At 35.5% G+C, this 17,169-nt stretch overlaps 1 protein-coding gene across 6 annotated transcripts in view; it reads right to left on the reverse strand.

The window, feature by feature from the left end:
• Nucleotides 1-11,033, reverse strand: part of LOC308631461 (arf-GAP with SH3 domain, ANK repeat and PH domain-containing protein 1-like) — a 56,372-nt gene extending 45,339 nt beyond the window's left edge. For 2 of the 6 annotated variants that reach the window (XM_081262695.1, XM_081262694.1), the window contains exons 1-5: nt 10,914-11,033; nt 10,585-10,758; nt 7,197-7,303; nt 6,018-6,155; nt 3,515-3,579 (exon numbers count right to left, since the gene is read on the reverse strand). In XM_081262695.1, coding sequence (XP_081118821.1) covers nt 3,515-3,579; nt 6,018-6,155; nt 7,197-7,303; nt 10,585-10,758; nt 10,914-10,919 — 490 coding nt within the window. In that variant the 5' untranslated portion in view covers nt 10,920-11,033. Of the gene's footprint in view, nt 1-3,514; nt 3,580-6,017; nt 6,156-7,196; nt 7,304-10,584; nt 10,759-10,913 lie in introns of those variants that run through there. The other 4 variants (XM_081262696.1, XM_081262697.1, XM_081262699.1 and 1 more) reach the window with 4 other exon arrangements.
• Nucleotides 11,034-17,169: the final 6,136 nt, after the last annotated feature.

A 17,169-nucleotide genomic window follows, 5' to 3' on the forward strand; every position in this document is an offset into this window, starting at 1 on the left:
CTCTTCTAGGACTATACCCAAAAGACCTAAAAACAGCATACTACAGGGACTAAGCCACATCAATGATTATAGTAGCACAATTCACAATAACTAGACTGTAGAGCCAACCTAGATGCCCTTCAATGGATGAATGGATAAAAATATGTGGCATATATACACAATGGAATATTACTCAACACTAAAAAAATAATAAGATCATGGCATTTGTAGGGAAAAGGATGGCATTAGAGCATATTATGCTAAGTGAATTTAGCCAGTCCCCAAAAAACAAATGCCAAATGTCTTCTCTGATATAAGGGGGGTGACTCAAAATGGGGAAGAGAGAAAAAGCATTGGAAGAAGATTACCTATACACAGGGAAGATGTGTGGGAGGGAAAGGGAGGGAGAAAGGGAATTGCACGGATGGTGGAAGGAGAGCCTCATTGTTATACAAACCACATGTATGAAGATGTGAGGAAAAAAAAGGAATAGTGCTACCTTAGATTAAGAAGAGAGAAGTGATGGGAGGGGAGAGGAGAGGTTGGAAAGATAGGAAGGATAGTAGAATGGAATAGACATTATTATTATTGGTGTATATATGTGAATGCATGATCAATGTGAATCTACAACCTGTATACTCAGAAAAATGAGATATTGTATCTCATGTGGTTCAAATGTATGATATGTCAAGGTCATTGTACTGTCATGTGTAACTAACTGAAACAAAAATAAAAAACGAATTGTAGTGCAAAAAAAGTACATGTAAAATGGCATAAATTGACATAAACATACTTTATATTCAGAGGTAAAATTGTGCTTTATATATGTAATAAGGATTGTAGTGCATTCCACTGTTATTGTGCACTTAAAAATTATAAAATCAATAAAAAGTAGAAAAAACACAAAAATGCTAAATTTCTCTAGAAATTAGAAAATGCAAATTAACACTACATTGATATTCCATTCTTGATCCAGGCAAAATAGGAATTATTAAGAATACAAGTAACAATAAATGCTGGAGAGAATGTGAGAAAAAAGTTACACTCATACTTTGCTAGTGAGACTGCAAATTGGTGCAAGTACTCTGGAAAACAGTATGGAGATTCCTCTGAGAATGTGGAATGGAAACACCATTCAACCAGTTATCACCCCAGTTGAATCTTGATTTTATTTGTTGCAATTTAGAAGTCTTGTTGAGGAAATCAGTTCCTAAGTTGACATGATGGAGAGTTGGGCATATATATCTCCAAGGAACTTTAATCAATATACTACAGTGACACAGCCACATCAATGTCTACAGCAGCCCAATTCACAATAGTTAAGCTAAGGAAACAACCTAGGTGAGCTTCAACAGATGAAAGGTTAGAGAAAATGGGGTACATATACACAATGGAGTATTTCTTATCCATAAAGAAGAATGAAATTTATGGCACTTGCTGGTAAATGGATGGAACTTGAGACTATTATACTTAGTGAAATAAGCCAATACCAAAAAAACCAAAGGCCAAAAGTTCTCTCTGATCCTAAATAGAATCAGATGTAGCCCATGTATGTAAAAAATACACTCTACTGTCATACATATCTAAAAAAATAAAATAAAACATGGTGCTGAAAAAAAATTAAAAATAAGAACAGTGATAAAAAGCTTTAACCTAACACACACATTTAGTAATGGAAAGAGATGGCTAAAATTCAGTGGTCTGGACACACTAAAGCAAGACTAGAAATAAATGAAGAAACTCTTACAGAATTATGCGAGTTTGAGATCTTCATTTATGCAGGTTCTCAGCCTAGGTATCTCCCATATATTTGCAGACACCATATTATTGACAAGTATGGAGGAACCACCACAGAAAATGCATTTCAGATACTCTACTGCCTATATCACTATTTCACTAACATGACTCCACTCTCACAACACTGACAAAGAAAGTTGTTACTTAACAGTGCAAGCTATCACCATTCAGGAGTCACAGATAAGACATAGGAAACTACAACAGAGACACCATTTGGAAAATAATTCAATATCACACATTTAATCAATAGCATAAGACACATCATCCAGGGAAAACAGTTTCCTAAGCAGACACTCAAATAAATGTGGAAAAGATATATATCCCTGAAGATGTACAAATTTCAATATAGAAATATAAGAAAGATAAAAAGCAAAGTAGTATGACTGTTTTATAGTTAATTACCCTAGAAACTATTTCCAAAGATAATGCAATATAAAAAATGCCAGAATAAAATTCAAAAAAAAATGTTAAAATAGTGAATTATTTCAAAGATGAAGCAAAGAAAAACTGAGTAGATTAAGGAAAACAATGCAGGGCATGAAAAAACAATTCAATACAGATTCTGAAAAAGAATCAATTAGAAATCTTGAAAATAAAGAGCTCAATACCTCAAATAAATATATCCAGTTAAAGTTAGACCCATAGACTAGATCAAGTGAAAGAAAAAATACCAGAGCTTGAAGTTGACGATGAAATATCACATTCAGACAATATCAACAACAATCAAAATTACAAAACCACTAGACACAATTCATAGACTACTTTTATGAATCACTGGTACACATAATGGAAAAGAGGTACAGGCTACAGGCAATGAAAGCTTTCTCAGTGAATAAAAGAAACTATTTCTTATATCTTGTGAAAGTTATGGACATCCAGATATAAGATTTTAGAATACCAAATGGACATGGCCCGAAAAGAACTTCTCCAAATCATAGTCTATAAAATTACCAAAGGTACACTGAAATCTATAATAAGGGCCAAAGCAATTATAAACATATCAGAAAAAATATTAGATTTCTGAGTAGAAATTTTAAGGCCCAGGAAATGGTATATTTCAAACCCCAAATAAAAATGTTAAAAAAGAAACAAAGACAATAATTGTAAAATGGATGGAAAGGGTGGTCATCATGTTAAGGTGAAAAAATCAGAAACAAAACCCCAATTATCACATTCTCTCCCTAACATGTGGAATCTGGGAAGAAAATAAGAATGACTAGAAAATGATGAAGGGAACATTAAGGAAGAGGGAAGGTAACTGGGGATGAAAAAGGGAGTAGAGGGGGAAAATGGAAGTAAGGAAAGTGGTCAGGATTCAAGTATTGTATATGTGTGTATAGAAATATCACTGTGAAATTCACTAATGTAGGCACTCAATAGGAGCTGATATTAACAACTGACAAGAACACCTGGTTTTATAACAAGTCCAATCTGCTATCATGTGACCATATACGAAACAGAATATATAATTTAAAAATATTCTTACTTCTGCAAAGACATAAAATTTCAGGGTCAAAATTAATGTAAAATTTCTTCAGACAATATCATTTAGATGATAAATTTCTTATAGTTAATTATTAAGATATCCTGGATTCTATATGAGCAAGAAAGATATAAAAAATATGAATGGAATTTGAACATTTATTTTTTTTCCCACTCTTCTTTTGTGATCAAACATTCTTACTCTTATTTACACAGGGCATGAACACCAAGAGTAACTCATTTTTTTAAGTCTTACCTGGATTGAAATTTACTGATGTTCTAGATTGTGCTTTCATGTATTGAAGAATTAAATTCCTGTTTCTATATTTGAAAAAAGTAATAAAATTGGTATTTTAACACTCATATGAAAACACTGATCAAATATAATTCAATACTTTATAATGTTTTAGATCTAGTATCAGAACTTTTTCATATGCTCTCCTAATCTGTATGCCCTATAAACATTTTGTTAACTTGAAAATTATTTGTACAATGTTTGTTTTTTTCTGTTTTGTGAGATGGTATTTCATGATGATGGTCAGGCTGATCTTAAATACCTGGGCTCAAGCAATTGTCCTGCCTCAGGCTCTTAAGTAGCTGGGGTAAATGCATGTGTCACTGCACCCATAGCTTGAAGTTAAAGAAGAAAAGAGATGAAATGACCATTAATTGAGAACAGGACAGGTAAATATATTAACTAGTGTAGCTTGAACTCAGAAAATGCCCTGTCTCTGTAAAAAATAATTTTTTGTTCTTGCACAACTTCTTTCTCTTAGGCTTAAGGCCTTTTAAAAAATAAGGGTTGTATCACTTTAGTTCACCAGGTTGTTATGGAGATTTACTAAGATAATATTGAAACATGTTAAGCAAAATAGTAAAATAATGGCATACTTAACTACTTACAATCTCAGCTAGAACTAATGTGCATTTTTCATAGGTTCTAATATTCAAAAGTTAAAATTATTTTAAAAAATGCTTGAGTCCTAATTTTCATGATCAATTGGGCTCTTCTTTGTGCTTTATAACTCAAAGCAAATCAACAATTAATTTATAACTATTTATAAATATCTCCTTAAATTAGAGAATATAATCATCCCCTTCTGTGAGACTAATCAATAACAACAAAGGCAAGAAATTAACAAATGCCAAAAACTTGGACTACTACTATTTCTTCTCTACCTAGTTGAAAAGAATCAGCAGATAAGTGTAGCTACATTTCCATGTTGATCTCCAACTGACTTGGAACACAGAATTTTCTTTAACACAATGGATACTGAGGAGTCATGATGGGGCTTAGCTCTCTTAGATTCAATGAATCTGCTTAATCTATTCCTTTTGAGGCAGACCTTAATAAATGCTGAAAACTTTAGGCAGCGATTCCAACAGCTTGGAAATTTCCATTACTTGGGAAAACTACTAGAAGTGCCAATCTAAATTGGCACTCACCATGGAAAACAGTGATGTGGAACCCGCTGCAGTCAAAGGAAATCTACTTCAAGGGATGGAAGGATTTGGGGCACAGATCTGTTAGCCAAGATGACAGAAAACTCTGATCTCTTCCAGAGATTACTTGAAGCTTTACTTGAAGCTTTCTAATAGATTTGAATGATTTTAATTTTATGACAGAAAAGACAAAGTCCTAAAAGGATAATGCACCAGAAAGGGCAAGGCTAATATGGGGATTCCACATAAGGTTCCTAAAAGGGGGGACAGGGTCAGAGTGCTTAGTATTTGTTGGCCAAAGCTAGAGGCCAAGCTGTCAAAGCAGTGTGCTTCTGCTTGGAAACAACTGTTGAATAAAAAGCATAAGTGCATGAGAACTAAAAAGAGTGTTGAGTCTAAGTGTGGGTTACCATGAAGACTCAGGGATTGGATCAGTCAGGATATTTTGAAATAAAAGCTCTTCACTACCAGACTACAGGGCCAGGTCTGGCAGAAACACCACAGCAACAGAACTGACAGAGATAAAGGAACAATTTAAAAATCTATTTATTCCCCTCCATCTGACTACAGAATTATCTTCCTTGCACTTCAAGGATATCATTAGGTCCTTGATAAATTAAAGGGGGATGGTAGAATAGCTAACTTCAGCTAAACAGGGAATTTCAAGACTCAAATAGCAAATTATAAAATCATAGGTGTGATACTATCTGTCCCTTTGAGGAGGGGTTATGCTTGAAATGAATTGGATAATGCTGGAAACCCTAAGGATAAAGGTTTACAAAGTCCTAAGATATTAGCTAGTGGTATATCTCAGCGGTAGGAAAATTTCCCAGCATGCATGAGAAGAAAAAGAAAGGAGAGGGGAAGAGAGAGAAGAGAACAAACCTTGAAGGTGACTCATGCACACATCACTACTTATTTTTTTAAATAACTAATCCATTTTAATTATGTATATATGACAGTAGAGTGCAATTTGATTCATTGGACACAACTGCAACAACTTTCATTTCTGATTTTACACGATGTACCATTGCATCATATATGCAGTCATACCTGTACCAAGGTAATAATGTCTATCTCACTGCACCATCTTTCTTGCCTCCATTACCCCTCCATCCTTCTCTTTGCCCAATCAAAGTATCATCACTGCTTCTTGGCTAGACTTTGAAGGGTTTCTGACTAATGAACTGTCCTAACTCACTACGGTTCCATACATAGTAATGCTATGAAATCTCACCTCATATATAAGATGCAACAGGTGTAACTATTGTGGATATACATCTAATGTTGATTAGTATTGTAATATAAATACTTACGCAGTATTTCCACTAGCAATGGCATAAGACAAGGCAGTCTCTCCACAATTATCTGAAGCAGACACATTAACACCACATTGAAGAAGCAGCTCAGCTATGTGTGTTGATTTATGTTCCACAGCCAACATGAGGGCTGTTCTAAAATAGGAGAGATAACTTCAAATTTAGGTATTTTAATAAGTTTATTTAAAAAGCCATTGTAATACTTTTTACCAATTTGACATCTAGCTTTACATACACTAACAGACATATACATCTTGGAAGATCAAATCTTTATCTTTCTAAATCATTTGTAAGTCTAAAAGGAAAATAAACACATAAAAAAATAAATCACGTGTCCCAAAAGGGGAGAGTTACAAACTTAAAATCCTTCAATGAACATTAATTATGATGAGGTCATTCATCTGGAGTTGGCAAAGATTTCAATGAATAAAGCTCCATTTCTTTCTTAGAGTGATGTAATATATTGTAACTCACAGTCAGCCAAAGGTCAAGGAGTAAAAAGGTATTTGCAGGTATAACATATTAACAGTAGCACTGGTGATAATAATAATAATTGTTGCTTCAGTCATTCACTCTGAGAAGCATTTGCCAGGCATTGAAATCAATGCTACATGTATAATCTTGCAACCAGATTTCAAGCATATGTTACACTCTTTTTCATTATAAATGTTCTTGTTAAGACTAATTAGACGTCACTTAGGAAAAATCTGAAATCAATATTCTACAAATTAAGTAATTTAAAGAAAATAGTCATATAAAGAAAAAAATAATTCTCAATGTCTATCTATACTCAACACAGCATTTGCAAAAGAAAACTATTCCAGGAGAAGATGAAATATTGCAGAAAATTTAAAAAGTTCAATACTGAATAAAAGCACAAACTAAAAGTCTATATTTTACAAAACTAACATGAAAACTCTAGCTAACACAAGATTATGTGATCAACAAAATCAAATAGTAATTATCAGACAATAATTATAAGGGCATGTGAATCATACTACATACTCTTATTTGTGTTGCTCAGTTTGAATAATTGCTCTTCTCCTTAATTTTAGTTTACGTTCATAAATTTCACTCTATTCCAATGATTATGTCATTCCCATTAATTTAATATTTTTAACTTGAGTGATTTTACTACAATATTAACCTTTTTCTAAAAAATATAAGGTACTATACCTTCCCTTATCATCAACTTCATGTATGTTTGCTTTATTCTTAATAAAAAATTCTACCATCATCTTTCTGTTTTTCTTTACGGCGAGTAGAAGTGGTGTTTGGCCACTCTGAAAAACAACAAATATAGTTTATTCACAAGATTACTACTTTTCAACTGAAGTTAACCTTACAAAATACTGTATGAACATAAGCATATAATAATAATGTAAATTAAGAGTAGCCACTCTCTTCTCTTCCCATTCTGCTGCCATACGTGCTGCTCTTTCATTTTGAGATGCCTCTCCTCTGACTAGAGTGGCCACATGAACTCCAGCATTTCTAAAACTGCTTCATACATTTACTGTTTCCATGGATCTTTGCCGCTGTCAAGCATTCATCCTGGCATCTTGGAGTTATGTAACATGAATCCTCCTCAACCAAGAGCATCGTTAGGACATAAACTGTATTTTATATCCCAATAGACCCATTCCCTAATACATATTAGTAAAGGATATAAGTATTATATTTCACTAACAAGCCAAATTCTCAACTCACTAGTAGGGTGTATAAATCATATTCTGAAGAACATCTACTTTTCCAGTAATACCAAGCCTCATAGAAAAGATTCCTTGTTTTACTGCTAGAGAAAATTTACACAACTGTGCATTGTATGTCCAGTAGTACAGAAATAGCTTTTCCATTGCTTAACACCTACTTGACACTGATTTTTTTATTGGAGATATTCACATGTGAACAATTGAAGTTACAGGAATATATTTCTGAGAGCTTTCCAGCAACATGGAAGTTTTCTCCATGTTATACAAGTCCACTTGATTCTTTTTTATTTATGAAATCAGAATCCCAGATTCCAATGGAAGGAATTTCTGCTTAAAATTGATAGAGTCTGAGTAAACTATGTTGCTTTTTCATAACTGTTCCTGTGTCTTCTCTTATTATAAGTTGAAAGATATTTATCTTACATGTCAGAAAATTCAATACAAAAATATATTATTTTTATGCAATTGGAGAAAATTTTTCCAACTAATCCACTGAGAGGGGATTAACAAAGAGAAATAATCAACTCAAAAAAAATTAACACAGAGCTGGGATTATGGCTCAGCGGTAGAGCACTCACCTAGCACATGTGAGGCCCTGGGTTTGATCCTCAGCAGCACATAAAATAAATAAAATCAATGTATTGTGTCCAATAAGAATTAAAATATAAATATTTTTAAAAACTCCAAACAAACAACAAAAAAAACACCCAGTCAATAACTGAGCAAAAGAACTAAACAGAAATTTCTCAAAAGAAACACAAATGTCCCAACTATATATAAAAAAGTCTTCTACATCTCTAGCAATTATGTTAATGCAAATAAAAACTACACTAAGACTTTATCTTACTCCAGCCACAATGGTAATTATCAAGAACACAAACAGTAATATATACTGGTAAGAATGTGGGGCTGGGGATGTGGCTCAAGCGGTAGCGCGCTCGCCAGGCATGCGTGTGGCCCGGGTTCGATCCTCAGGACCACATACAAAGATGTTGTGTCTGCTGAAAACGAAAATAATAATAATAATAAATATTAATATTCTCTCTCTCTCTCTCTCTCTCTCTCTCTCTCTCTCTCTCTCTCTTCTCTCTCTCTCTCTCTCTCCCTGGTCAAAAAAAAGAATGTGGGGGTAAGGCACACATTTACACTGTTGGTGGGACTACATACTAGTACAACCACCCTGGAAAACAGTTTGAAAATTCCCCAAAATCTAAGAAGGGAACCACAACATGAAACAGCTATCCCATGACTCAGTATTTTCCCCAAATTAGTAAAACAAAATTTTACGTGTAACTGTATATTAATACAGTCACATGTGTTTACAGTAGCACAATTCACAACAGGTAAATTATGAAATTAACCCAAGTACTTGTGAATGGATGAAAGGATTAAGAAATTCTGGTGCACATACATACAATGGAGTATTACTCAGCCATAAAAATACATTATGTCATTTGTTGGTAAATGAGTTGGTATCCAAGAATATCATGCTAAGTGAAATAAGTCAAATAAGAAACTCAAAGGTAAAATGTTTCATATGTGGAAGCTGGAGTTAATTAAAGAAAAAGAAATGAAGAACAGAATATCAAAAGATGTAAAGAAGATCATTAGTGTAGAAAAAGAAGATTGAGAGGCACAGAGATAATGAAAAAGGGAAGGCAATGAAGAAGGAAATCTTTAAAATTCATGTTATATGCATATATAAATATACCACAGGTAATTGCACCCTTATGTATAAGTAAAAAGAATCAACCAAATAAATAGGTGAAAGGAGGTCCAGGAGAATAGGAGGGGGAGAATGGAGGAGGAGGGGTAGACAGATGGAAAAGAGGGAATCAATGACTCAACTGGAATTCCATAATTCCATGCATGTAAGATTTGGGGGGAATGAATTCAACTACTATGTAAAACTATAAACTCTAATAAAAATAACATTGAAAATGTATTCTCACTTGTAATGACAATCCTGGTAACATAATGCTTGGATATTTTCCAAAATTCTTTTTATTCTCATCCACTTTAATTGCTACTTAAAGTTACTTATAATTTTAGGCAAAATTTAATTCAGAAATTTTGTGTATCATCAAGATTTATGCTGATCTACACAGATTACTTGTAGTATCATGAAAGGCACTAAACATTTGCATTTTTAAGGAACAAAGCTGAAGACTAATACATAGTACAGCTGGCAAAATCCATGAGTTACTACTTCTAGCAATAATTTATCCATTCTAGCAATGAGTGACCCAATCAACCTTTCAAAAATTCCAGTGGGAACATGATTTTTATAGTATATATAGAGAACACTATTTAACTTCGAAATTCTAAATTCAAACAATTAATCCCATTTGAAAGAGACTCATAATATATTATGTAGTCCATATTCTTGTATATCAGTAGAAAACACCATGAAATCTTTATCACACTATATTAAAAAAGAGGAGTTGTAACCTCATTTATAGAGGCAAAGTAGGTGATTGGAGTAAGTGCTGCAGTTGCCAGAAGCAAACTGAAGAACATGTGTGCCCAGCATGTGGGAGGCAAACCCTGCACACCACACCACACAGTACTATGGCTCAAGGGGACCGCATCAGGTTCCTTCACAGAAGCTTGAAGTTCAGATTTCTGCATGAGTCTCTTGAATTCTAAGTGTGGATTCAACTTATGGAGGCAAACTAAATACACACATGAGCTACAAAAGAAGGAGGAAGAATACGAGAAGAACTTCCAACATTTGCTAGTATTTTAATAAAAAGAAAATTTGCTTATAATCAGTATTTTTAACATGCATTACTGTTAATTTTAAGAAAAATTTTAAATATTTTGAAAATAATAGTGATTGATGTATATACCATGTTTTTGGCTTCAATATCTGCGTTGGATGAAAGCAGTTTTGTTGCTATTAATGTGTTCCTATAAAAGATAACATAGTGGAGCGGAGTTTCACCCTTGTTGTTGTGAACATTTGGATTGGCACCATGTTCTAGAAGAATAATTGCACATTCCTCTTCCTCATATTGTAGGGCCTGTTGGTTTTAACCAAGAAATAGATTGTAAATTTTGGAAATCCAAGAAAAATATTTCACGTTTTACTCATTAGTTATAACTAAATGGCATTAACCAATTTTTTTTCTAAGCATTTCATCAAATTCATTTCCTGCAAAACCACTGGTATATCTACCTTCATCAATGGTGTGTTGCCATCACTGTCACACAAATCGACATTACATTTCCTCTTCACTAGAAGAGCCACCACTGCTGGATTGCCATAGGCACAGGCATAATGTAGAGGGGTTCTGTGCAAGTAAGAAGCTTTATTAGGAATTCATAAGGTACCTTTTGAAATATACAACTATTTATGCAATTATAAACATTAAGTAGCTCATAATTCCTCTATTTTCTTATGAAGATGGTACAATATTTAGTAGCTGTCATTACTTATTTTATTAATGAATGATCAGCCTATGCCACTGACATTTTCTTCTTATTTCTTGTTTCTGATACTGCTGGAGATTGCACCCTGGGTTACTCAACTAATGAGTCATATCCTAAGCACATTTTTATTATATAAACAATTTTGATGCAGGGTCTCACTAAATTGCCCACTGTGGTCTTAAACTTCCAATGCTCTTGCCTCAGCATCCTAAGTCACTGGAATCATGGGTATGTGCGACTGTGCCTGGTTCCATTGATTTTACTTATTTTTGTTTGCTTTGTTTTCATATTGCTGGGGATAGAACCCAGGCCTGAAGCATTCTAGGTAAGGAAGGGCTCTACCACAGAACCACATCCCCAGAGCAGAGCAGCCCACATGCCTAGAAAGAAGATGGACTTGAGATTTAGCTCATCTTCAGTATGAATTCTACTTTAGACTCTGTGATGTACTAGTTATCCCACAGTCTTACTCTCCCTCAATTTCCTAAAAAAGTAAGGAATAAAATGAGTATCTCCCTGAATACTACCAGGATGTTTAAAGGAGAATCTATGTAAAACATCTGAAGATTTTGTGGCACCAGCAACAGCTCCATAATTGGTAGCTATTGTAATCAATATTATTGCTTTTTATCAACTAAGAGTATTTCAATTAATAAGTTAGTAGTATTGTAGTGATTTTTAAAAATATATTTTAAAAACTATGTATTTCAATGAGTCTAAGATGATTTTTTTTCTTATCATTTTAACAACACTGACAATGGAATCCCACTAATAATTCGGGCTGCATTACAACTACAATTGGCAGCATTTAATTTTTTCTTCATAAACAAAATAAAGAACCATCATAATTCATGGTGCCTTACCTTAAGTGAAATGTGAGACAAACAATAGATTTATGGCAGTTCTCATGACATGGATGGCATTAAAATTCAGTTTTAAAAGTATGATAGGTAAAGTAGGCTGAATAATAACAGTAAAAGGCCAAACCGAAAGCAAACAATGCCAAAGGAAAAAGAACCCAAATGAATTAATATGGTTAAATTAATTCAGTATTATATATATATATATATATATATATATATATATATATATATATATATATGGGATTTATATATGAATCAGGTGTTTTCAATGTTCAGTATTTAATACTGTCTTAATTTTTCACAAGGGACGTTTACAATTTCTTACCTCCATGAATGCATGATTGAAAAGGAGGAAGAACTGTTTCATTTGAAATTGAGTCCTATCACGTCAGTTTTAATTAACTGGTCACACCTAGAAAGTTTTTATGTAAGAGTTCTCTGAGATAGTACAATATGTCAAATACAAAATAAGTAGCTGTGCAGTTCTTGCACATTAAAAACGTATTCATTTTATGAGTACAAATGAATAGAATTAAAGATAATTCTTTAATGCTTTACTTTATAAAAGTTTCACTTAAAAATACTAAAGTTGAGAAGTTTAGTATTTTTATGTGAAACTTTTATAAAGTAAAGCAATATTTTTTCAGGAGTAATAATCTTTTATACTTGCTCTCTTCTATTCTCTCGAAAACAAAATTATTAACCTATAATTGCATATGTAAAATAAAATATATATATATAAGAAATGTATGTATAGTAATATCTACAATAGATGAAATGCACTATAGGACATCTATATAGAAATGTACTAGAAGAAAACATAAATGCTTTCTTCATTTTGGCAAAGGCATTCTAAGAAATAATGAATTTGAAAGAAGACTTCTTTTTTTCTTACCTCTCTTTTTAAAATTTATTATGTTGATGATGATGACAATGTTATTGTTGTTGTTTTGCTGGAGATTGCCCCCTTACCCTTTGCTTTGACATGCAAGAAGTGCTCTAACATTGAGCTACATTTCCAACCTTGGAATTCTAATTTAATCAGATAAAATACTCTAATTTTACAGATGCTCAAGTGACAGTGACATATGAACATAGAAAAAATATTTATGTCCTTGGCAATAGAAGGAATTTAAGTCTAACAAATGAAATAAATTTCGCAGCTACAGTATTTTGAAGCTGAAGAGTAGTGGTATTGGGCTGTTGATTATGGCTTGAGCTGTTTATTGCTCCTCAAATAGATGATTTAATGATAACTGCTGTGCCGCATTTAAAACTGTGCATGCCACTACCTACCAATTCCATTTTACTCTCCCTTCCAGATATTTGAGTATTCTTTTTATCCTGTTCCAGTCACTTATCTTTTGGCCATTGGCAAACAAGTAATTTGTGAAAGTTAATAATGTATTTTGATACACAGAATGGCAAGTCTTTGTTCATTGCAAACATTTTGTTAGTGTCATCATGACCCTAAATGACTGCGTGTGGAACTAAAAAATGTACAGATATTTTTATTTGTTTTTTGTGTAATTGATAACCACAGAGAGAGCTCACATTTGGGGTCAATGAGTATTCTAATGCACAAACCACAAGCAGGGCCTACCTTTGATACTCTTAGTCCCTTCAGAACAGAGTAGGGCAAGCTACAGTAGGGCAGCAGCAGGCAGCACTGTACAGACTAGGCACCCTTTGTGTGCTACTCCCTTGGCCCTGGTGACTGAGAGCTTACACGGCCTGGATGCTCTCAACCAATGCTCTACTCTTCATGCTTGTATAGATACACAGTAATGGATAACTACAGGAAAGGGTACTGGAACAGTGGAATCAGCAATTTTGGAATTTTGTGCGAGAAGCTTTTGGCAGATGCTTTTTTACTTTAGTCTAAAGTGATAACAAAATTGAAAAAGCATGTTGTGTTTGGTGTTCTGGAAAGTGTGAAAGCTGCCAGTGAACTCTAGTGTCCTCTGTGGAAAGGTAGCTAAAGGTAGTTAACTTCACTAACTGAAGTTAATGAAGTATTTGCAGAAAATTCAGGGCTTGTCAACACTGTTGTTATGAAAATGGTTGGATGATCAAGATGACACCAAGTTATCCTAAGAATTTCATAAATTAGTGAGTGAAGCATGTGAGAAATAAGTAAAATCTTATTTTTAGAGGTGGAAGACACACCCCTAAATATACTAGTGTGAAGGAATTTTAAAATATAAAAAAGAAGAAAGAACATGGAGCCATCTTCCCAATTCAGAGTTCTTGTGAGGCTCTTGGGACACAACAGGTAATAGATTACATCTGAAAATTTTTCAATGCTTTTGAAAATGTGTACATTAAAAGCTGTTGTGTTTATTTTTTTTTTAAATCAGTGACCTTACAGGGAAATTTTAAGTGTCTGGGAAACCAGTTATAAATTTGGTTTTGTTTAGCTGCCCATTAGAAGTTCTGGGTACTGAACTTCCAAGGTGTGCAGGTCCTGGATATTGAGGACTCCACAGGATATTAAAGTCAAATATTCTGGTGAAAGGGGAACTGCTATCCTTTCTGCTCTGCTCCCATTGGCACAGCCTGGATGGTGCCGGCTTCAATTCCATCAGCCCATTGGTCCCTTACCCCTCAGTCCCTGGCCTCCCAGACCCTATTACCTATTTTTATGATCGGTGCCATCAACAGGATATCCACGTCCCAGATAACGCTTAATTCTTCCCAGTTCACAATTTTTGGCAGCCTGGTGGATCTTCCCAAGAGGGTTATATCCGAAAAACTTGATTCCCAGGCTTATATAAACAAACTTTCTCCAGGCTCTATCCATCCTAAAGACAATTAGGTAACAACCTCTGTCAAGTAGCCTACCAAAGCAGGTCTGCCATTACCTATCTGCCAACCAACTGGCAAAATAGTCGTTGCCAGGTGACACTGATAAACACAAATGCACATTCCAGAATCTGCATGGCCCTAGGTGATTGGCTCCTGGAAGCTCCGCCCCCTGTACTGTGATCAGCGCCTGGCTATTCTGTACAGACCCCACCAAGAACCAGGTGGGACTCCTCTGAGACCCCCCCCAAGACCCATACAGTGAGTGAGATGACCCACCAGAATCAGGGGGGCCTCAATGGCGGGCAGGTGAGAACCCCCCACACCCAGACCTGGGTGGGCAGGACTCATCCTCTCTGCCATTGCACAGCTGCCTATGTCCACAGCAGGAAACAAATACTGCACTCTTCCTATTACTTTATTCAGTAAATGGCAGAAAAGGAGATCCCTGACTTAAGATGTCCATTAAAAAAATCTGGAAAAAATCAGGAATGCATTTAATTTAAAGCAACAGATTAGAAGAAAACAACAGAATAACTGCGCCAAAAGCAATTTTAGTGTCACTCTGCTGCATCATCCACTCCCTGACATAGCTCTGCTCAACACAAAGAGGGAGTAAACAGCCCACCAGTTCCACTCAAAAGCAAAAGGAGAATAGTGTAACAACCATCACCCTAGGCTTTCCAGTGTAGTACCAAAATGTTCTGATTTGATTTCTCCCGATCCAGATTACTGAGCAGAGAAGAAGAGATGAGCTATTTGGAGATGACCCGAAACAAAGAAGAAGTGGTGCAACACATGGATCAACTTGCAGCCGAAGAAATCATGGTCCTCAGTGGCTACTGTGCCCAGAACCCCCACAACCTCTGCACTGTCTCCTTCTGTAAACAACTCTAGCCTTCATTTCTGGTGTTCCCTCAGGGTTTGCCATTACATACTTCAGGTGCTTTCTCCAAACAGACTGCTGCAGTAGGTTTTGCCACTGAGGAAACCAACAGCCACAGAGGAACCCTGCATCTTTCTCTACTACAAAAAGCCTCAAAGGTGTTTGCATTCACAGTCTCCAAGCACCTGTACCACTACCTCTAGATTCTGCCTACCCAAGGTAACCTCAGCTAGAGTTGCCACAAATCCAGACTCAAGGTCACCAAACAGCCTTTTCCTGTGCAAGAGAACATGAAGGCTGCAGCCCATACTGGAGGCACAATCCCATGTGATGGGTGTACACCTGCAGCCATATCCATGCACACTGCCAGATGTTGGACTGGCAGTTGCACATGCACAATACCACTTCCAACACCTGCCACCAGCCACTGCTCGCCATATTTAGCAGCCTCTGAAGTTACATACACGTGTCACCAGCTCTGTTTCATGGTGTTATTAACATATGTAAGCACCCAGAGTCCCATTAACCATCCCCACCACCATGTAGCTTTGCCTGAAGAGAGTTGTTCTGTGCCACTGCACACGTTTCTCCTCAGTTCCACTCACAAAAAAAATAGTGCATGTTTATAGCCATCCTCAACACCTCCATGTCCCTGCCACCATACTTCAATTCACAGGTGAGGTTTCTAGCTTTATGCATCCATGATCAGGCCCCAGATCTGTAGATACACAGCAGCCAGGCAAAGCTCTACTTCTGGTCCTTCCCTGAAGCCCTATGTGTCTACAATCAGATCTGATCTTACAGTCCTGTGCTTTAACAAACTAGGTCCCACCTCATAGGCCCTCTTTGCCAGCCCTGGCTTCTGTCCTTGGTCCTAGCTTTTCCTTACTACTTATCTGCCCACAGGTAGCCTGTCTACATTGCACATGCCTGCAGCTGACACTGCACCAAAGTGTGCACAATGCCTGGCCCATATGTCTTTCACCTTTTCTAGTCTTCTCTGCATGGATCTAGAGGCACTATCTATGACCCAGCTAGTCCTCATAGCAACTCTAGATTTCCCATAGCTCTAGCCACCAATGACCATGAAGGTTCTCATGTTACCAACAGTTGTGCCTGCTAAAAGAGAAACAATGCATCCTTCAACCTCAGATAACAAAGATGTTGCTCCATGCCACTAGACCAGTGCTATACTAGGTCAGCTTGTCCTCCCGTACTGCTCTGCAGGAAAAAGCTTTTCCATCCTCAAATAAGTCCTTAAGTCTGGAAGAAGTAATGGTTTCTTCAAATGTGCATGCACCTTTTCAAGCTACTAGGGTCAAGAAGAATCAGAGAAACGTGGTAACACAAGGAACACAAAAAGTCTTCATTAAATGAATGGTCCAACAAAATTAGAGACCTTGATATAATGAAAATGGGAGAACAACATAACAGTTGGGTTAAAACAA

This window comes from Spermophilus citellus (genome assembly GCF_964194105.1).
Source record: "Spermophilus citellus genome assembly, chromosome: 12".
NCBI classification, from domain to species: domain Eukaryota; kingdom Metazoa; phylum Chordata; class Mammalia; order Rodentia; family Sciuridae; genus Spermophilus; species Spermophilus citellus.